Below are 24,154 nucleotides of genomic sequence, written 5' to 3' on the forward strand. Positions count from 1 at the left end.
AGCAGTTCGTGAAGTATGCTTTATGCGAACGCACGCGATTTTTAGAGCACAAGCGACAACGGAGCGAGTGCTATACATCGCGTAAGTTCGCAAAATGTACTTCACGCACAGTTTCATACAATATTTTATCTACGATAAACAAATAAAAAAACTGTAACTCTTCGTCACTGGAATTCATTTCTATTCTACAATTTTTAGAACTTTGACATTTAAAAATCCTAACTACTTTCAAACCACAAAACTGTCAAAAATTTTGTTGTAAGTCATTGCTCATATTGTCATCACCATGACAACGAGAAAGTTAAAGATATTTGATTATATGAAAGTGTGCCAAAAAACCCATTGAAAGTGTGCGAAAAAGTAAATCCCATTTAAAATACATTGTTACTTCACGCACACTTTAAACCCTTCACGCACTGCTATCTATAATGACAGTTTTCACAAACTAAAAACTTATACATAATATGACATAGAGTAGATAAAAATCGGTGACAATTCTATATTGTGTTGTAATTCTATAATAAAATGTGGTATTATAAAAATTATTTTTTATAAAAGTGTAAATGTTTAATTTATTTAATTTATATAGTTTTTCTTATTTCAGCTTAATGCCTCCACAATAATTAATGGCCATTGGCATGGTATAGTTGATTTTGCAATCAGATAGCTAGTGTAGTGTGTAGTGCGTGTGTTGAGTAAACGTCTTTTTACTTTGAAAAGTCGACTTCATTGTGCTACAAAAAAACGCTAATTGTATCCTAACATCTGCGGTTCCTGCGGTGAGTACCGATCCCACAATGGATAGAAACTATTTTCATTTATTAATTTTTAATAACTGAAAAATTTCCTACCCAGCTGAGATTCGAACTCACGACCCCTGAATCCAAAAGTAGGTTCTCCCACTACCAAGCCACAGAGGGGGTAAATTATTTCATAATATCAATTAATAAGTAAACAAACAAAAAGTAATATAAAAAATAATGATATTTATATTTTATTAATTATAATAATTAATTATAATGAGTAGATAAAAAATTATTTGCATTTTTAAGGTAAACTAAAGGTAACTTATTTCAAATAATTTATTAACCAAAGTTTTTGATTAAACAAACTAATTTGCAATTCTTACCTCATTCATTTTTTATTTACAACCAATGTCATTTAGTAAACCTATTCCGATATCATATTTCGATGGTATATTTTTCGTGAGCTCTTCTAATGTTCATACTTGTGTAACTAAATCTTGTATCTTATAACGGGATCATTTCCAATGATTGACTGCATACGTTTAAAAATATTTAAAATGAAGTAAAACCTTCTAGTGTAATTGCCAATTGGTATACATATTTTTAAAATTGTTAAAATGAAACGAACAGAATACAGTTTTTAGAACTTTTCCCGTTCTATTATGCCATCATCAGTGAAACCTGAAAGTAAGTAATCGCACGTATATAATCCACAAAAAGGTCAATCAATTTTTTTATGAATTAAAGCACAAGAATAAAAAACCGCTAAATGCCATAAAAATTGAGTGGCGCATACAATATTCCAACTACAGAAGTGCTGATATGAATATTATAGCCAGGGAGGTAGTGTCAAATTTGACCGGAGCATTTTAGCATGGCTGGTTTCTTATTATTTAGGTAGGTGTTCCAAAGCTTATTAACAAATGATGTGTCAGCTGGCCCAAAACCGGGGATTTTAGTCAAGAAAAGATGAAACATGAAAGTTGATGGACCAACGCTACAACTTAAATGTCAAATATTTATATACGTTACTCAAAACATTCAATAGACTTGCTTACTTGGCTCTTACGTTTCACTCAGGAGATCGGGGTTCAAATCCTGGCGCGGAATTTTTTTTTTTGTTTTTTAAATTAACATTTTATTTTGGAAAATATTTATTTTTATAATACCACGTTTTTATTATTTATACGAGACAATATAAAAAAATCTGTATGTCTTTTATAGAATCGCAAACTATGCATTTTTGGTCATAATATTATGATTGATCTTAATAAGCAAATTTGTTGTACATGAACCCCTGAAGGTTCCTGAGTTGGTAAGACCAACAATCTAAGTGAAAAGGGAGATATTATTTGTTATTTTTTTGGACAAACTGTTTTTTCTTAATTTTATATGTTGTAGAACCGAAAGATACAACCCTAAATTTTCACTTTTCTGTCACCAACTCCCATGTTTTAATATCAATCTAAATATTTCCCTATTCTCTATAATATATAAAAATGAATGTTTGTCTGTACCTATGTCCCTTATAGAATCGTAAACTATGCATTTGGTAGAAAAAAGTATGGGTACGCAATATTTTTTAGTATTTTTTGGCTTTCTGGTAATTTTAGGTATTAAACATTTAGTCCAGGAACCGAAGCTTTTCACCTCGCAATTTTTACAGAATGGATTGATTTACTTGAAAATTTGAGAATAAGTAGTAAATAATTCAAGGATCAAAATCTATATGATGCCGAAAGGCGCTTTTACCATGGGGCTGGTTGCCACCCCATCTCGGGGGTGGAAATTTTTTATTATATTTTGACCACAAATGTTGATAAAAACATTAATTCTAAGCAAAAAACGTTCTATACATTTTTTTCATAAAATTAACAGTTTTCGATTTATTCGCTATCGAAAGTGTTAGTTTTATATCGAAAAAATCAATGTTTTTCGATATTATGCTCATTTGCGATTCACTCAATTTTTGCCGTAGAAAAAATTTTTTCAGACGAAGTTCTTGGGAATTAAATAGCCTACAATTTCATATTTAAACATTTTTTCGTATCTCTGATGCTAATCTTTCTATTCTGAAGAGAATGGCATTTTTTACCAAATTACAAAAATTCGTTATTTGCTTTAAACTCCATTTTTTTTTAAAACTAATCATTCTAAGCCAGTCAAGCTTCTAGAATCTATTAATAATACATAAATAAAGAAGAATGAATAAAGCCAATGACTGAAAATACCGCCAACTTGCATTACTGTGCTTCCCATTGGATTTCTCCTTTTTTTTTCAAAAAAATATATTGATTTTTTAACCGTGACTTTTTATTTTTTATCTTAGGAAGTTCGGTAAATAAGAATTTTATAGGTTTTTACAAGATCTATAAGGCTGTTAATATTAAATTCTTTTAAAATCCTCAGTCACAAAAAGAGGTGACATTGAAAGGGTTGGTAAAGGTGGTTTTTGCATATTATTACAAGCTTTAATTGTTAATAGCTCACTTAATTTTGGCCGTAGAAAAATTTTTTGCAAATCATGTTCTTGGGAATTAACTAAGCTACAATTCCGTATTTAAATATTTTTCGTATCTCTGATGCTAATCTTTCTATTCTGAAGAAAAAGCCATTTTTTTCCAAACCACAAAAATTCGTTATTCGCTTTTATCTCCATTTTTTTAAAAACTAATCATTCTACGCCGGTCAAACTTCTAGAACCTATTAATAATACATAAATAAAGAAGAGCAAACAAGGTCAATGACTAATTTTAATTAGGGTGGAGATTAGGGCGTTGCTTCTGCTCACTTGTTGGCTGAAAAAAATAGGGACTAACATTCTTTTCATTATAAGTCACTTAATTTTTGAGCTAGAGACTTTTTTTTTTGTTTCTGGAGATAGATATTTTTATATACTTTAAATTAGCTTAAACAAGTTATCCTCGAAAAATGCATGGTTTTCCCGTCTTTTGAGTTTGAAACTACAATATTTAGCATATCGACGAAGAAGAGCTAGCATATAATAAAGTATAGCTCGCTTACTCTTGGCCTTAAAGAAAATTAAAAAAAAGAACGGTTTTGTTTATTTTTCTTAGGGTACATTTTTGTTAAGTAAAGTTGTTTTGGTAAAACGAAAACTTTTGGAGTTATTAGCAGAAAACTTATTAAAAACATGATTTTTTCGGTTTAAAACTAACACTTTCGATAGCGAATAAACCGAAAACTATTAATTTTATTAAAAAATTATATAGAACATTTTTTGCTTAGAATGAATGTTTTTACCAACTTTTGCGGTCAAAATATAATAAAAAATTTCCACCCCCAAGATGGGGCGGCAACCACTCCCATGGTAAAAGCGCCTTTCGGCATCATATAGATTTTGATGCTTGGACTATCTACTACAATGCTTGTACTTATTCTTAAATTTTCAAGCAAATCGATCCATTCTGTAAAAATTGCGAGGTTTTGTCCTATTTTAAGCTTCATTACTTGGACTAATTCAAACATTATTTAGTTTTAAGGCGGTACGAAGCTTGCCGGGTCAGCTAGTTAATAATAAAAAAGTATTAATTCTTTTAACTCTATTAATTATTATTAAGTATATATTATTAAGTATTAAGGGAAATATTTAGATTGATATTAAAACATGGGAGTTGGTGACAGAAAAGTGAAAATTTAGGGTTGTATCTTTCGGTTCTACAACATATAAAATTAAGAAAAAACAGTTTGTCCAAAAAAATAACAAATAATATCTCCCTTTTCACTTAGATTGTTGGTCTTACCAACTCAGGAACCTTCAGGGGTTCATGTACAACAAATTTGCTTATTAAGATCAATCATAATATTATGACCAAAAATGCATAGTTTGCGATTCTATAAAAGACATACAGATTTTTTTATATTGTCTCGTATAAATAATAAAAACGTGGTATTATAAAAATAAATATTTTCCAAAATAAAATGTTAATTTAAAAAACAAAAAAAAAATCCGCGCCAGGATTTGAACCCCGATCTCCTGAGTGAAACGTAAGAGCCAAGTAAGCAAGTCTATTGAATGTTTTGAGTAACGTATATAAATACTTGACATTTAAGCTGTAGCGTTGGTCCATCGACTTTCATGTTTCACCTTTTCTTGACTAAAATCCCCGGTTTTGGGCCAGCTGACACATCATTTGTTAATAAGCTTTGGAACACCTACCTAAATAATAAGAAACCAGCCATGCTAAAATGCTCCGGTCAAATTTGACACTACCTCCCTGGCTATTACGTGGCGCGAAAATTTATTTTCATTTTGATGGAAAATTAAATTCTAGTTTTATTTTGAAACATTTTTTCCATATTATTTGATCAATTGAAAGTAAAACGCGCCACAAAAGAGTAACTTTGATACAGTTTTAATTTTGAAGCTCTCTTGTGGCGCGTTTACTTCAAATTTAGCAAATATTTTAAAACAAAACTAGAATTTTATTTGGCATTAAAATGAAAATACATTTTCGCGCCACGTAATATTCATATCAGACCTTTTGTAGCTGGAATATTGTATGCGCCACTCATTTGTATGGCGTTCGGCGGTTTTTTATTCTTGTATCAGGAGTTTTTTAAAGCTATTTATAAATTAATGTTTCTCGAATACACGTTAAGCTTTACAAATGATCGCCTTTGTCACATTATTTTCCAAAAATGATCAGTGTACATTGAATGTACACTAGTTTTTTTTCTATTCGTAATAGATTGCAAAAAATATTGGGATGGCTGGTAAATGAACTAGGATTGCCCGTTGCCCGATCAAATTTAGCGTCGTAACCACTACAACTAATAAACCATTTCGGGGATAATGGTTAATTGGATTATACTTTTGTAGCTTAATAACTTCTAAACGGCTTAACCGATTTTGATCACTAAACATGAGTGTGAGACGTATTGAGAAGTAGTATCTGATGCATCTAATGTTAAGTATGATAACTGAAGGTATTACAGGAATTATTGAGCTTGAAAACCCCTTTTTTCCTATAGGAAATAGATTTGATCATACTTATGAAGCCTATAACTTATAAATTCGAATTTTTTCGGATATGAGGTATACACGTTATTGGCGCAATTCGTAGGTTGGAATTTTGAGCAATTGTCGAAAAACCAAAATTTTCAAAGTTTCGTTTTTCAGTATTTCGGCTATACTGAGCGTTGTGTATGTCTGATCCTGACGGCTTAGACACCATTTGAAAGCTTTAATAAACACTATTGATTTGGTGTATATACTGTTCCCCTGCCTCTTCTTGAACCGAAGATATTTACCCCCAAAAATATGCCATTCTGTAGCTACCAAGTCCTGTATCAGGCTTATGGGGGGTCAAAAGTCACAATCTACACCGGTTCTGAATAGGCCCTGACCCCCTCTTCAAACACAAAAAAAAATTCAGATCGGTTTAACTTTTTCACACACATACATACACACATACATACTGTTGTGGAATTGTTTTTTTTTAAGGAAATTCAAAAAAATTAAATTTATATCAACGACCATGAAATGGTAGTTTTTCATCGCCCTGTATATGGCCAAATTTGTTTAGAATTTAATTTTACTAGTAAACAAGTGTTTGGGAAAAATTAAAACGATTAGTGATAATTATTCGACGAAATGGTCGGGACATTAACAAAACATTTCGGTGATTAGAAAGTGGAGAGAGCGTTGACGGGACAATAACGTTTTTCAGATCCTTCCGGGAAGGTATTTAATGTGGTATACAAACTGTATTATTTTAGTTGTAAAAGTAGAGAGTAGAAAATAACTAATATGATTTTCCTTGAAATTTGACAAATTGGAAAAAGTTATGTGGAAGAATATTGGGTTTCTTAAGAAATAAATGGTTTGAGAGAGGTTGTTGTTTAGTGGACGAAAAATATCGGGAGAAAGGATAATGGATGTGAGAGTATGGAATTGAGAGAAAAAGAAAGGCAGTGTCTAATGAACATCGAGAGAAGGCAGCCGAGTTTTTCAAAAGTGTAGAATCAGTGTAGAGTTGGTGTGATCAGCCTTTGTGAGCAGAGTCAAAGTGAAACCAAATCGTCGACCGGTTGAGGAGTTAATTTTCTTGGTCCGAGGGAGATTCCTTTGTTTGTCTAGAATGAGTAGCTGATTATTATCCGTTTGTGCACAAGATATTCGAGCAAGTCCTGTGTGTTTTTCTTGGAAGCAGTTTTGACGAGGGGGACTTTTTCGCAACAACCAGAGAGTACGTGTCGAGAGAATCAAGGACAGCGCAATCCAGAAAACGAGGGAGTGAAGAATAAAAGGTTAGTCAAATCATTTGTCTGAATGGAGAAAAGTTATTTATATCAAGACCATATTTGTTTGCTTGTTTATTGAACAATTTTTTTGTAACGCAGTTAGTCATTTCAAATTTGAGAAACCAATTTAAAAGAAGAAAAGTAAAATTCATTCAATTTAGTATGAGTAAATAAGAAATTAATTAAATAAATAATTTTGTCAAAACAAGGAGATATCAGAGTTAGAGTTTTAATTTATTAAACTAGGAATTGTTGCAACAAAGTTAAATTTTAATAATTTTGAATCATATGCACACGGCATTTGATAAAAACAATAGATTAAATTTATATGAATTTGACTGTTGTCAATTTCCCTGTGTCTACCCTGGAAGAAGTAAGCAACTAGAAATACTAGAATCCACAGATTACAGGTATTGTATCAAATACAAAATTAGCCCTGATAATAAAATTGATTGGAAAATTTAATTGGAATTTAGTTATGTCTTTACATAGGCAATAAATGAAATAATTAATCTAAATAAATAGAAAAGGTAGAGCATAACAATACATACATACATATCCACAAACATTTTCCTTTTTTAAATAGAAATTGAGTCATATTTCTGAGCTCGGTAACTTTTGAATGATATAACCGATTTTCAAAGTTAGACATTGTGTTTTAAAGATAATGATCAGTACTATCAGAAGCCGCAAAGGCCAGACTTAAGTTTTCGAAATTTTTGGGAGTTTTAGGGACGAGAACGAGAAACAGATCCTAAATGAGAAGGGCCGTAAAATTCACACCTTTGGATCAAAATGGATGATTGACATATGGATGGGTGAGTCTTATCCTGAACTTTAAGATGAGATTTGGCCCAATTTTCAATTCAGTCAGATTAAGAAAATCGAAAATTTCTTGTATATATATAGTGTTGAGTGTAGGGGGGTGAGAACTGTCGTTCTCTTGGATAACAAAATATATTTTGACATTCTCAACGAGGAACAAATGGTCGCATTAGGCAAGCTACCTATACCAGATGAGATAGCTGTCATTTTTTTCAAACAGTCTTTTTAGAGAATTAGATTTGCTCGTTACTTGACTCATAAATTAGATCGCCAATGATTCGCTAATTAACTTCGCTGAACATGAGACTTTCTCTCTCCCCTCTCAACTCTCTCTTTATCTCTCTCTCTCTCTCTCTCTATCTTTCTCTGTTCAGTTCTGACCCCCGGGGAGAGTGTAGTGGTTATCGTGATGCCGTGTATTGTTCGTTTCCAAAGATACCTGTCTCTGGTCATTTCTTGTAACTAATACAGAGGTCCTTTGCATATTCCTTCAACTTACAAAAGATTCCAACAAACCAAACAAAAAAATATTTAATTGGATATACAAATTGAGTCAACACTCGCAATCGTAAATTTGTATTTTGTTAGTTGTTATAAATATAATCATGGGGCAACCGGTTTTGGAGTCTTACAATATATGACTCATCATCAGGCCCAGTACAAAAAGTCTTCACAATACAAACTACAAGCTAAAATCACAAAACAAGAGACATGTACATATACAAATATAAAAAACATAAAAAACAACTTTGTCTTGGTTTTAATCATATACAATAAAGCCAAACAACTGTATAGTATTGAACTCAATAGTCTATCTATAGCATGTAAACTGAGACATTTTGCCATCGGGAGCCACCAATCTGATGAGAATTGCTTGGTAAATAATTTAATATATACTACCATCAATCCTTAAATAGTTAAGGGTTGATGGAGTCCTGACAAGATGGTATGCGATCAAACGACATAATATAAAGTTATTAGCAATCGGTATGTACTTACATAACAGCTACTGGAACTGTTCTACAGCTAAAGATGTACCTGGAAGTCCCAGCCTCATACCAGTCAAACAGCCCTTAGTCTCTTAAATTGAACATAACAAACAATTTAAGAGACTAAGGGCTGTTTGACTGGTCAACTCTTCTTATGGGGCTGGTGACTTCCAGGTACATCTTTAGCTGTAGAACAGTTTCAGTAGCTGTTATGTAAGTACATACCGATTAGTAATAACTTTATATTACGTCGTTGGATCGCATACCATCTTGTCAGGACTCCATCAACCCTTAACTATTTAAGGATTGATGGCAGTATATATTAAATTATATACCAAGCAATTCCCATCAAATTGGTCGCTCCCCATGGCAAAATGTCTCAGAATACATGCTATAGACTATTGAGTTCAATACTATACAGTTGTTGGGCTTTATTGTATGTGATTAAAATCAAGACAAAGTTGTTTTTTATGTTTTTTATATATGTATATGCACATGCACATAATAAGAAAATCTACAGTTTCGTTTTGATTAAAATCTGTCTTCCTCCATCCCCCGATAGTACTATTTCTAGGTCTACATGTTGTCAAGGAGGCTCTAAGGAAGACACATTTTTACCATTCCGACCGTAGATTGTCGATATAAATTAAAATAATTTATATCGCAGTATGGATAGAACGCCCTCTAACGGGGAATAAGCGAAATGAAATTCGACTCAATTCAAGCTTTCTGCTTAACCCAGGTATAAACATACCAAAAGGCACCGCCAGGAAAACATTCAACTTTGCGGTTCAGAGAGCCCACATGAAACGTGTCTTTGTACTCTATGCAGAGTATGGCATTAACAAAATAAGAAAATCTACGGTTTCGTTTTGATTAAAGTCTGTCTTCCTCCATCCCCCGATAGTATTATTTCTAGGTCGACCTGTTGTCAAGGAGGCTCTAAGGAAGACAGATTTTTACCATTCCGACCGTAGATTGCCGATATAAATTAAAATAATTTATATCGCACTATGGATAGAACGATCTCTAACGGGGAATAAGCGAAATGAAATTAGACTCAATTCAAGCTTTCTGCTTAACCCAGGTATAAACATACCAAAAGGCACCGCCAGGAAAACATTCCACTTTGCGGTTCAGAGAGCCCATATGAAACGAGTCTTTGTACTCTATGCAGAGTATGGCATTAACAAAATAAGAAAATCTACGGTTTCGTTTTGATTAAAATCTGTCTTCCTCCATCCCCCGATAGTACTATTTCTAGGTCTACCTGTTGTCAAGGAGGCTCCAAAGAAGACAGATTTTTACCATTCCGACCGTAGATTGTCGACATAAATTAAAATAATGTCTCTCGTTTTGTGATTTTAGCTTTTAGTTTGTATTGTGAAGACTTTTTGTACTGGGCCTGATGATAAGTCATAAATTGTAAGACTCGAAACCAGTTGCCCCATGATTATAATATAACAACTAATAAAATACAAACTTAAGATTGCGAGTATTGACTCAATTACTACATCCAATTGTATAATGGACTCGCATTGGCAACCCTTTAATCATTTAAAAAAATATTCCTGTAATTGTGTCGATCCATCTTTTTAGTGATTTTCCTTCGGCCTTCTACCTTTCCTTGTATAATAAGTAGGGAGCGGATTTTATGCTAAATGCATATTGCATGCGTATTTCGCATATTTGAGAACTTTACTAAATTTTGCATATCTTTAAAGAAACATGCATATTTTGTGTTTATTTAAAAACTTTTAAGTCCAAAAAAAAATTTAAATTTTTTAATTCGACAAAAAATATTTCCCCGCACAGGCTGTCCTAGAGAACTACCTGAAGAGAGACGGCTCATTCACTGCCTTTTCATTTTTTCTTAGAAAATACCCGATCTTTACACAAAGTCCTTATAAAGGATGGTTTACCGGGAAATACGAATTTTATTTACTTTTTTTATATTTAGGGCCGATTTCTCATATCGAGTTCAACTCCAGTTTAACCTGAACTTTTAGTGAACGTCAGTTTAAAGTCAAAATCGTCTTTCTCAATTCCCGTTCAACCGATGGCAGTTTAAACTTGAACGGTGGAATTCGGCAGTTCAAAGATTTCAGAACCCAGTTCAGATGATTTCATGGATTACGCATGCGTTGTATTAACACGATACGCTGTCATAATATAAATATATTATATTTTATTATATTAAGCCTAACGATAAACGATAACATTATTTTTGTTTTCATAACATTTATTTATAATTATTAAAATGACTATTTGACTATAAATACTTAAATTTAACTTTATTCAAAAACAGCATAAAAACGGTAGTTCAAAATGGCGACAGTTTTTTACCTTTTGCCATCTATTGGCATTTCTCGAAAGCTGTACAACGTGCACTGACATGAACGTGCAATGAGAAATGCATTCCAAACAAAGCGGTAGTTCACCAGTGAACCTGGTTCAACTGAACCATAGATTACCGCAGGTATGAGAAATCGACCCTTAGTAGGTACAATTTGTATCCCAATTTAGTAGGTATCTATAATTCTGGTGATTCTTTTAAATCCCCTATTGTTAAGAGAATTTACACCTTTAACCATAGTTTTACGATTTTCTAACGGAAATTGAAATATTCATGCTTTAGATCAGATCCCGTCTTTAAAACTTTGGAGGACATATTATGCGAAATTTTTAATGGAAATTTTGAAATTGATTTGGTGCAGAATTTTCGGCTTTAACAAGTTATTTTAAATACGCCCCAATTACTTATGTTGATGTTGAAAGGAGTTGTTCAAGTTATAAAAATATTTTATCTGATCAAAGAAAATGTTTCCTGGTAAAAAAATTTGGGAAAAACACATTAAAGTGAATTATAATCGAAGATATTATATATAGTTGTGTGGTATTGGTATCATTTTATGTAAAAAATGTGAATAAATTACATGCATAAAAAATAATGATTTTATTTGAAAGATAATATATAAGATTGCACCCCCCCTATAAAAGAACCCCCAGAATAGAATAGAACAGAAAATTTGTGGTTCCTCGAAATTCGCATTTTTTCAATTTTTGTGCATATCTTGCGCATATTTCGTAATTTTTTACTGCATGTATATGCGCATATTTCATCAAAATTGATCGCATATAAATCCTCTCCCTAATAATAAGTGTATCCGTATCTTCTATTATAAGATGTCCAAAGTATTTTAATTGCTGGAAATGGAATTTACTGGAGAGCCGATTGCTGACCGTTAGCTCATTTAACATTAAACTGTGTGCTCTATGGTAGATAAACGGAATTCGAACATTCTGCTCCAACAGAAGGTTTCCAATTCGAACAAACTGTGGAAGATGCGCCGACTCCCTCCACAGATGGGGTAAACTCCCCTCGCCTTCTTGTGACTGCGGCGCTGCAAGACAGACGATCAGTCACATTGTTCAGGATTGCCCACGCAGAGCATACACAGGCGACCCTATAGACTTTGTAATGGCAACCGAAGGGTCAATCGAATATATAAAAAAATTGGACATCTGTTTGTGATGCATTGTATAATGCATAAATCTAAATATATTCTGTGATATACTTAAGCCATACGCTAAATAAAATAAATAAACAGAAGGTTTCAGTGGCTTCTATTTTTGGCGCATTAATTTAGCACCTTCCAATTCAAAATAATTTTAAGCAAATAAAGCACACACGAAGATACCTATTTTTCAACAACAAAAATGAATAAAAGGGACTTGACCGAATATGATTATGATAGTATTAGCCCAGTAAATGAACGGGAAATTCGGCGATACCGTGTAATTTTCAGGAGTAACTGCGAATTGCATGAAAATTTGGATTTAAGTTCTACTTACCCTCCACTTCAAAGTTGAAATTGTGCCGTTGGTTTCTTTTACTTGGGGGTGACAGTCACTCCTTCTCTGGGGTGAAAAAACATACGTTCAAGATAAGACCGGAAATGGATAAATTGACTGAATTTAAGCAACTTTTGTTCTATAGAGTTTTTTACTTAAGTCAATACTTTTCGAGTTAGTTGCCATTGAAAATGTTGATCTTTCGACAAAAAAAAACGACGTTTTCAGACGGTTTTTCGAAAATAACTCAAAAAGTAAATATTCTATCGAAAAAAATATCCTTAGCAAAAGTGTAGCTTATAAAAAACCCAAAAAATGGTGTATCAATCAAATAGAAACAAAGTTGTAGCTCATGAAAAATAGGTTCTTATTCGTCTAATTCCAAATCGAATATTAGCAAAGGTGAAATCACCGAAAAATTAAGCACTTTTCAGGAAAAACCCATTTAAACTTTTTGAAGTGTTTATAAAAAGCTTTGTTTTAATTGTTAACAAAAATTTAACATGAAAAATAAGCGAGTTACGCTCAAAATAAAGTTGGCCCTCTTTTTTTTTGTAAAAAATCATGAAAATCTCGCCGTTTTTAGCTCCCCAAATGAAATTAATCGCTACCGCTTTACAAACACTTTACTAACCTTTTTATTTTTTATATGATCTGTCAGTATCACCTGTTTAAAGTGTTTATTTTTGAAAGGGTTATAATTGAGAAAGCTTGAATGGGTCACTAATCACGAGTGTATGCAAATTTTGAATAGCCATATCTTAACCAATTTTTGTCTTACAAAGAAACAAAATGAAACTAGCATATTTTTAACCTACATTTTTTTACTCTTTAAGATTTTTCTTATCAATAATATTTTTAAGTTATTTTGAAAAAATGAAATTTTTCAAAAATTTTTAGAAAATTTTTTCTACGCTAAAACCAAATGTTTTCAAAAATAAGCACTTCAAACCAATCAAACTTACAGATTATATAAACAATACACATACAGTTAAAATAGATGGTAAAGCCAAACGATTCATTTCATTTAGGGTGCTAAATAGAGGGAGGTTTTCACGATTTTTTTTACCAAAAAAAGGGACCAACTTTTTTTTTTTCAGTGTAACTCGTTTATTTTTCATAAGCTACAACTTTGCTTCTACTCAATTTGTAGACTTTACTGGTACACCATTTTCTTCGTTTTTTTTTATAGGCTACACTTTTACTAAATATATTTTTTTCGATAAAATATTTACTTTTTGAGTTATTTGGGAAAAACTGTCTGAAAACGTAATTTTTTTGTCGAAACATCAACATTTTAAATCGCGAATAACTCGAAGAGTATTGACTTACTTAAAAAACTTTATGAAACAAAAGGTGCTGAAAATAAGTCAATTTATCCATTTCCGGCCTTATTTTAAACACGCGTTTTCACCCCGCGAGAAGGGGTAAATGTCACCCCCCAAGTAAAAGCAACCAACGGCACAAATTCAACTTTAAAGTGGAGGGTAAGTAGAGCCTAAATCCAAGTTTTCATGCAATTCGGAGTTGCCCCTGGAAATTACACTCCAAAACGGTCATTTATTGGGCTATATAAGATTAAAATTATTGCCATCATTTATTAACACGTGGGTACCAACTGCTAGATTCTTTAGAAATTATACAGTGTGTCAATTTGAAAAGTTGCAACCCCCTATATTTTGGTCAATATATAAAATCTAAAAATATGCAAAAACACGTCAAATTTAATTGTAAGGGGGAGATTTTTTAGACCAGTTTCCAACTAAATTACTTCAAGCCTCTAGCGGACGCGAACACTACCCCCATAACCTTTAATATAATGAGGGGTTGAGTGATACCTCATTTTAGAGGTCATTCAATTACCTTTTCAAAAATACCACATACCTTATATTTCTTTTTAGTTTTCTGGAAAAATCTTGGACTCAATACTCTAAAAAAATTTTGGAGTTGTGAACTCGATACTTAATGTCTGTATGGTTTCACTTAATTTTTCCAAAAGTACTGAAAACAAATATAACGTATGTATATATTTGGTATTATGTGTATATAAACTGTATTTTGAAAAGGTAATCGAACGATCTTTAAAATGATGTATCACTCAATACCCCTTTCCATTAAAGATTTTGGGGGTTGTGTCCGCCCCCGCCAAATGGTTGGTGTAATTTAGTTGAAAACTGGTCTATAAAATGTCCCCCTCACAAATAAATTTGACGTGTTTTTTTATATTTTTAGATTTTCTATAGGGACCAAATTATAGGGGGTGGCAACTTATCAAATTGACACCCTATATAAGTGAATAAACTTTCAAAGGCTGGTGTAATACCATCTAAACACATAATACTCTTCAATTTCCCATGCGAGGGTTTTGTGCAGATACATAAAGAAAAAGACAGAAAGCTTAGGCACATACTCAACCTCAAATAGTTTAAAATTTCTTTTTTATTGGAAATGAAAACGAAGTCATTATAATGTATCTTATGACCTGAAGCGGATATACCAAAATTGAGTGCAGGCGACTCAGGACAGGAATTTGTGGGGAGACCTACGTTCAGCAGTGAACACGTGTAGGCTGAATGATGATGATAATGATAATATATGTAATTATTATTTTAACAAAGACAGTTGTGCTGAAAAATATGATTAACAAAGATTCAAAGTCATAAAGTAAAACATACGATCTAAACTGTTTTAATATTATAATACATCAATCCTTATAATTATCCTCATTCACTGCTGAAAATAGTTCATCAACTGTTCAATCCGTGTCTATTTTCTTAAAGTTACCATAATATCCTAGAAGTTCATCATTTTCCAATTTTTCAGGACGAAGTTCTTCATTAACTTGCAGTGTCTCCAATTTATCAAATCTGTCTTTATACTCAAACATTTTCTTCTTCCATAATTCTAAAAAATAAATATATTTTAAGTAACCAACCAAACTTATTTATAGAATATGGTCTGTATTATTAAAAACGTCTTTACGAACTCTGACTTTGACCTGAACATTCACGAACTGCTATTTATATGGTCGGTGCTTCTATATGACATATGGAAAGATGGACTTTAAAAATAAACACAATGAATAAGCCAGAGGTATTTGAGATGTGGATTTATCGACGAATCCTTAAAGTTCCCTGGACCGCACGAATAACAAATGAAAAAATCCTGAGAAGAATACAGAACGACAACTGCTATGCACAATTAAACAGAGAAAACGGCATACCTGGGGCACTTAACTAGAAAAGAAAGATACCAGTTTCTGCAAACCTTAATTGAAGGAAAGATCGAAGGAAGAAGGGGAGTGGGCAGGAAGAAAATGTCATGGCTCCGTAATGTTAAACAATGGACAGGGCTAAGAAACATAGGAGACCTAATACATACTGCAAGGGATAGAGAAAAATGGTGAAAAACCTCATCGCGAATATCCATTAGTGGATTGCATGAGAAGAAGAATATTATTAAAAAATATACAAAAGACCGATCCAATTCCATGAACTTCTGATTAAGAGGCTGCTGATAGTCTTATTAAAAGAGGATCTAGTACTCTTTTTTATATTATTTGGTTTTCCACTATAATTACTCTGAAAGAATTTGGTGCAAGTGACTGAGAAGACATTCCATGCCAAAGATAAACAAGGAGCTCACTCAACAGTACCTACTCTTAGAGCTTTAGGATGAAAACTTAAGTAATCGCAAGTGTTCTCACTAGACACTGATTACTCATATCTATAGGGCTTTTCATCGATTGTCATTTGTTTCGAGCTTTTGTCATATATTGTATAATCTGTGTATAATACTAATATACACGGATTTTGTGAAATATGACAAGCTCGAAACAAATAACTGTGAATGAAAACCCCTATAGAATGAAACTGGATATTATACTACAAAAAGAAGTAAATCAGCTACTTAGGATTATTGAAAAGGTAAAGAGGGCTATAAATAATATGAGGTAAATCATCAAATGAGAATATTAAGAAAAAGATGAAGTAATAATATTTTTCTGTTCTCATACTAACGTGTGATCCAAAATTATTGCCACCATAGGTGGCTCTGAACGACAGAGATAGCTGTTCAGTGCATGTCTATTATTAATTCAGATATACTTTCCAGTTTACGTCAGCTTTGACAGATACTTGTCAGCGTACGTACGTCAACTTAAAAAACACTATAATTGAACATAAAAAGTAGCAGAGGAAGCAAAATTTTAACTTTATACGAATTAAAGGGTCTTCAGATTGTGTATCTTTTCAACTTGTTTTCAATCTTTATTCTTTGTTTGGAAAAGTGATCATAACAACACTGAATACAGCCGCAGTTGGCCGTGACGTCACACTCCAGCAGTATTTCAGATTAAAACAAGACCTACTAAATTTTTTGCACGAATAACTTTGATCCCCATAATTGATATCTATCATATTGAACTTCATTATGATACAAATTTTCATTACGGTACAGATTTTTAACCAATAGAATCGCAATATGGCAGTTCTCAATATATAAACAAACTGTCAAACTGACAAACTACTTAATTTGTTTGCGTTACAAAATTAATAAATTTGAATATATTTTTTGATGTGAATGATCATAGAAAAAGTCGTGTATACAAATTGCATTTAATTATCCTTATGAAGCTCGTACTCTATACGAAGCGGTATCCCTCGTACGCGATTCATAATCACCATCATTAAATGCTCGTTGCATAATATACTATTATGTATATCCAACTAAAAGGCATTCGAAGATGGAACCGGTATACATCTATCAATGAAGTAGGAAACAGATTTATGCTGCAACTAAATCCTGTTACCGCGAATCGAAAAATTGTTGCGACGGCTTATAAATTATGTGACAATTTGGGATAGAATTCTAGTTATCCATCTCATGATTCGGGTTAAATCTGGTCTTAACACTTTGGCTCCCATATGAATCACCGGTGATACATCAGCTTTAGTCTCTGTTATACCGGCATAAATTTGCATAGAGATCTGACTGGTACCAAGCACACTGCGGTTATTTACTTAATCCAGAACTCGTCTACCTTTCGATGTGAGTTATACACTGCGGTTATACATTTATCCTCCGATTCATAGATGTCGCTGGGGACAACTTAAATATCATACCGGAATACCTTTTAGGCGGGATTTGCTTGTGATCACCGGTGATTCACATGGTACATGAATGAACAAGAAGAGTATAATTTTGGTATTTCTGGCCTGGTACCCGTCTGATTTGTTTAAAGGGGACATTTTTTAACAGGAATCCGGAAAGAAACCGAAACAGAAAATGTTTCATATCGGGGCGGCTTCACAGCATGGACTAAATAGTTCCTCAAATGCTTCGACGCTATGTTTGGAATATTTTCAAAAAAGACACTAAGATGGTTGTTTTTATCTGTTACAATATTTTTTTTTCTCTAAATTATTATAATAAATTATTCAGCAAACAATGCGTGAATGTTTTAACAATATTCGTCTAATCTTGCTATTTTCTTATTAATTTTGCAACTTGTCTAAGACGAATTATAACCGCTGCCTACTTGTCCGACATTCTATTAGGTTCACTAACATCCCATCGGCACAATCTGTTTGCCCGATTTTATATACCAACGATATTAATGCTAATTTAAAATATACTCTGCATGGTATCACCGGTGATAAACATGGCCCAGAAATAAACCAAGAAGGTTGATCACCGGTGATACATATGGTACCACAAAGCAGAATCATCATAGTACCATTGGTAGCCATATTGTTAATTCAATTTTAATTTCATTATCAGGGTAACTATAATAATAACTTTACCTACTTATAGATTTTATTTCTTATTTTACTTATAGATTTTACTTTTTAGGTGTCCCCAAAAATCCAGGAGAAACAAATATTGGTGAATAAGAAGGCCATTAGATGCTGCATCTCCTTCCAATCCAATGCCGCGGAAAATGTTGGTCTAAATATGCACAAATAAGTAAAGCGTAAGGCGGAAGATCACCGTCCTGTTGAAAAGTCAAGTGATCATATTGTTGATCATTTTCAATAATATCAGTAAAGGCAGAATCACTCACATCTTTCAGTAATTTCCAGTCATATTTCCGGGTAAAAAAATGGTCTCTCTGTCGCCCATCAAAAACAATACTGTTAAACTGTGTACACCAATAACATGTTTCATAACCTAACCACAAACCCAAAAAACTGATCGGCAAATAAAATCATGCAGCTATGCATATTCAAGTCAATCAACACAATAGGGAACTTGCACATTTTTTTTAATACATAATAATGTTCAGTTTTGTATAAAAATGAGATTTCCAAAATTTCACGCTTCAAAACCTCATAATAACTTAGAAGTACAAATTTAAAGTCTTCGGTATTTTAAATTAGTTCGAACGGCACGTGACGTCACCTAGTTTTACATTAGTTATTATTATGGTTATATTTCGCTGTGTCTAGGTAAACGCTAACGTGTGCGCAAATAAAAAAGTTAGGTACATACAGTTGAGTCCGCGAGTCTTTACCCGTGCGTCATTAATACCTGGCGAGATAAAACACATACTTTTTATTTAGCATCATTCTCTTCCACGCATGAAACTCATGACAAACCAGCTGCCGTTTGTTATTAAGTAAAAACACATGTTATTTTTATGAACCATCTAGACTCAGTGCATTGAAAAGAGATAGGTACAAAAAAAGACGATTCGGTATGTTTTCATATTTTAAGCACAATTTGTTTGACGTTTACGCGAATTAAACTTCATCAAGCCAGTGACGTCATTATTTAACGTACGCAGTGACTGTATATTTTGAGGGAAGCAGAACTATTCAGATGTTTCAAACTTAATTGTAATAAATATATATATATATATATATATATATATCCGGGGTGTCATATCGGCTGACGCCGCATCCCCACACCTAACCGCCATCTATTTCTATCCTGGGCATCTTCCTCTTCCAAATCTCGGTGTTCCATGGCCTTCCTTATCGTGTCATTCCAGGATAGTCTTGGTCTTCCCCTTTTCTTCCTACCTGGGGGTTTCCATTTCAGGAGTTTCTTTGGCCATCGTTGGTCGTCCATTCTAAGTAAGTGACCGGTCGGTCAATTGTAATAAATCAATGTATATAATAAAAGTATATATTTAGGTTAGCAAAATAAATATATGTATTTAGTTGACATGACACGTACAAAATATTGCTAAAATAATTTTTATACGTAAGTTAATTATTATGTAATCAACTATTCTAAATGGGAAATGAGCCACAATTTAACTAAAAAAAGATTTTATTAACGTTTCGACGTCCAAATCGGATGTCATTGTCAAAATACAAATATTAGTAAGATTAAATAAATTATTAAAAAAAATTTTTTACTAAGCAAGAACATTTTTTTTAATTTAATAATATTTTGTATTTTAACAACGACGTCCGATTTAGACGTTGAAACGTAAATAACATCATTTTTTAGTTAAATTGTGGCTTAGTTCCCATTTAGAATAGTTGATTACAAAAATACCACAAGGAAATAGCTTCATAACAAGTTAATTATTATTGTGAAAGCTTTAGGTCTTCCTTTTATTTTAATTTTGGACGGTAATACTAAATATTGTATATACTAAATTGTAACATATTGTACTATATTGTAATACTAAATACTGTATTTCACTTATAACTAAAAAAACATACAGGGTGTAACAAAAATACAGGTCATAAATTTAATCACATATTTTGGGACCAAAAATAGTTCGATTGAACCTAACTGACCTTAGTACAAATGTGCACATAAAAAAAGTTACAGTCCTTTGAAGTTGCAAAATAAAAATCGATTTTTTCCAATATATCGAAAACTATTAGAGATCTTTTATTGAAAATAGACATGTGGCATTCTTTTGGTAGTATTATCTTAAGAAAAAATTATACTGAAATTTGGACACCCCATAAAAATTTAATGGGGGTTTTGTTCCTTTAAACCCCCCAAACTTTTGTGTACGTTCCAATTTAATTATTATTGTAGTACCATTAGTTAAACACAATGTTTTAAAAAAATTTTTGCCTCTAAGGACTTTTTCGAAAAGTCAGTTTTTATCGAGATATTTTGAATATTTTTCAAATCCACCACATATTTGTATATATGGCTAAGTACGATTATGGAGACTTGGTAATAATATGAAAATTTATTTATGATTTACATTTTTAGGTATATTTTGAACCATATTAAAAAATAAGTAATATCTCGATAAAAAGTGCCTTCTTGAAAAAATACAAAGAGGCAAAAAAGTTTTAAAAACACTGTGTTTAACTAATGGTACAGCAGTAAAAGATTAATTGGAACATACACAAATATTTGGGGGTTTAAAGGAACAAAACCCGCATAAAATTTGTATGTAAACATATTAAAAAACAAGCCGCAACTCGATAAAAACTGCCTTATCAAAAAAATACTAAGAGGAAAAAAAGTTTTAGAAATATTGAATTAAACTAATGGTACCACAATAATAATTTAATTGGAACGTACCCAAAAGTTTGGGGTGATTTAAGGGAACAAAACCCCCATAAAATTTTTATTGGGTTCACAAATTTTACTATAATTCTTTTTTAAGATTTTCCTGCCATAAGAATGCCACATGTCCATTTTCAATAAAAAATCTCTAATAGTTTTCGATATATTCGAAAAAATCGATTTTCATTTTGTAACTTCAAAGGGCTGTAACTTTTTTTATGTACATATTTGTACTAAGGTAAATTAGGTTCATTCCAACTAATTTTAGTCTCAGAATATGCGATTTAATTTATGACCTGTATTTTCGACTAATTTATAGTCTCTTAACTTTTTCATACTGTTTTAAAATGTTGTTAAACTCATTAAAACAACTAAATAATTGTCCACACTGCATAGTTAATTTAAAAACAAACACTAAACAAATAAGAAATAAGAAATCTCTTTACTAATCAATATTTAAATTAAAGTATAAACACAACGCAATTAAACAAATTCCAACACTCTGACACTAACTTTTTTATTTGCGTACACGTTAGCGTGTACCTAGACACAGCGTTATATTTAGGTATATTCTTCTTTTCCTTCTTTAGTTTATTGGCCTCCACCTACTTGGGTATTTGGCCAGCTCGTCGTAGGGTAATAAAGGAAAAATATTTATATTCTAATGACATTTATCGTATGTCGTTGTAATAATATATACCAGTTTGTTGAGATTGGAGTTTGATACAGTTTTTGAAGGAAAGAAAAGAAGGTTTACTATTGAAAATAAAACCATTGTGTAAAAGTAAAAATTTTCTATGAATAGTTCAAAACGAACAAAAACACTTTTAATGTCACATAACTGTATTTTTTACTGACGTTTATAATGTCTAATTAATTTTGTTTACTTTTGGTGTAAAATGTAAATGCAAAACCATATGACGTCACGACGTGTTTTTTGCTGGCTGGAATATTTGAATTTTTAATCGTCTTTAGGGGAAAAACGAAAGACAAACAAAACTTTTTTATCATTGATACATGTTTTAAATTATGTTCTGTTGTGAATTATAACATTTTTTTCCAATTTTAAATTTTATGAAAGTTCCCTATTGGTTGTGTACAAACATTGTAAAAAGCAATAGTTGGCAAATACTTTGGCAGGTATAACTTTTATACTGGACTATCTCGTTCAATATATTTTTATAATAAATAAAAGCATAATTTTTGAAAACTACATGCTGTTTTTTTAGATTTATAGTAAAAAATCAATAATTGTTTATTACCTGCTAGTTCTTCGCAAGATTTTTGTTTGCCTCCGAAATCACTTGGCAATACGTCCAATGGAAGATGTTCGAGCAATTCATCAAGTGATTTATGACTATATACCTAAAATAAGATAACTTTTGAAAAAAATTGAAAAATGTATACCATAGCTATTCAGAACATATTAGTATGATGCAAATTATGAACCAGATATGTTCTATTATTACTTCCATTACATATATGTAATTTATAAAACAACATTAAACTGTGCTGGAACAACCGTGGGGGGCATTAATAACTAATAAAAATAATAATTATTATTTTTTTTCATAAATGTTGTCAATCGGTCATACTGTCACCAGTTGGCTTATTGTACGTCTTCCATTTCTTCATAGTACCCATTAAAGGATTTTGGAACCCTGTACCAGCTTATACAGGTCGAGTGGATAGGTGTCAGATCTTTTTGGGCTTATTTTGTAGCAAGTCTGGCCCGAGGGATTTTGCCGTCCTGGGCACGATCGGCAACCGCGCCTCCCCAACCCTCACGTGGTAGAAAAAAATGGCCGTCCTATAAATTCTGCCGCCTTTAAAATTTGCCGCTGTGGGTAGCCTCCGCCCGGTTATAACACCCCTGTGGCCGGCCTTGTTTGGGAGTCAAAGAAAGTGTTTGATACTTTTGATCTAGTTAGATACAGTTGACTGTTTTAGGTTTGCAGCCAAGTCCCCATAAAACAGCACTTTTGTACGTAGGTGTACCAAAGTATGTTGCCTTTCAATCCAGGATATGTTCTGGTCGCGAATGATCGTTTTGGCACTCCAACGACCAAATCTGGACCGAATTATTTTGTAGCTAAGAATCCTACGCTCTTTCATTTCCATGTGTTCTTTGGTGATGTGGAACCCATACCACTATAACACTTTTATATTCCGCTAGACTGTCGAGTTCCTCTCGGAATTTCTACACCAGTTTGGAGTTCACCTTAGGACTTTTTAGGTCCGCACGGCTGCTTCGGTATCTGCACATATATTGAGCATTAAGTCGCTTCAGTTTACAAGCCCTCAGTTGGCTTCTCTTACACAATACAAGATTGCAAAAATCTCTACCTGAAACATAGAGGTAAATTCCCTTAGTGGAATAAAAATGTTTCAATTTCCACCACTACCAAATTAATATCACTGCACCTGATTCTTCTGTAGTTTTTTATACCAAGTGTTACTCTGTAGTCTAGTTTGAGTGTTTCCTCTGTCCCATCTCTCTTTACCTTCATTCGGTTTTCTCTAATTTCATTTATTAAATTACGATGTCATTATCGAACCAGTTGCTTAAATTTTCTCCCAGTCTATAGTACCCCATTCTCGCCTCCCCACTTATTATTATTATTTACAAAGGGGACAGGTCGAGTAAGGCCTCTACAGCCGTTATGCCATTTTGTCCGCCTTTATAGCCCCTGCAAGTTCAAAGAAAGCTAGTCTTTGCACTTGGCTTAGTCTGAGGTTTGCACTTTTTATTAACCTTTTTGGCCACCATACCACTAATGCATAATATAGTTGATGATTTTAATACTATCTTATAAATTCCATTTGACATAATGTAATTCTTAACTCCATATTTTTAAATGTGTGCGTCGCGTCGGTTGCTATTAACGTAATTACCGCTCTCTTTAGGCCAGGGTAATAAGACAAAAATATACCCTGTTCGTGACACTTCAGCAGCCAGGGTACCGATGCGTTTTTTCG

The 24,154-nt window shown here is 32.5% G+C and overlaps 1 protein-coding gene and 1 long non-coding RNA gene across 3 annotated transcripts in view; one reads left to right on the forward strand and one right to left on the reverse strand.

The window, feature by feature from the left end:
- The first annotated feature begins 1,074 nt into the window (after window positions 1–1,074).
- Window positions 1,075–22,486, forward strand: LOC114335003 (uncharacterized). Its single transcript, XR_003653199.2, has 2 exons — window positions 1,075–1,433; window positions 18,536–22,486. It is a non-coding gene; the product is annotated as an uncharacterized LOC114335003 (long non-coding RNA).
- LOC114335002 (alpha-tocopherol transfer protein-like) overlaps window positions 15,269–24,154 on the reverse strand; it is an 80,947-nt gene continuing 72,061 nt past the window's right edge. The window contains exons 4-5 of one of the 2 annotated variants that reach the window (XM_028285154.2): window positions 22,438–22,540; window positions 15,269–15,586 (exon numbers count right to left, since the gene is read on the reverse strand). In XM_028285154.2, coding sequence (XP_028140955.2) covers window positions 15,438–15,586; window positions 22,438–22,540 — 252 coding nt within the window. In that variant the 3' untranslated portion in view covers window positions 15,269–15,437. The remainder of the gene's footprint in view (window positions 15,587–22,437; window positions 22,541–24,154) is intronic. The other variant, XM_028285152.2, reaches the window with a different exon arrangement.

This window comes from Diabrotica virgifera, chromosome 7 (genome assembly GCF_917563875.1).
Source record: "Diabrotica virgifera virgifera chromosome 7, PGI_DIABVI_V3a".
Taxonomy (NCBI): domain Eukaryota; kingdom Metazoa; phylum Arthropoda; class Insecta; order Coleoptera; family Chrysomelidae; genus Diabrotica; species Diabrotica virgifera.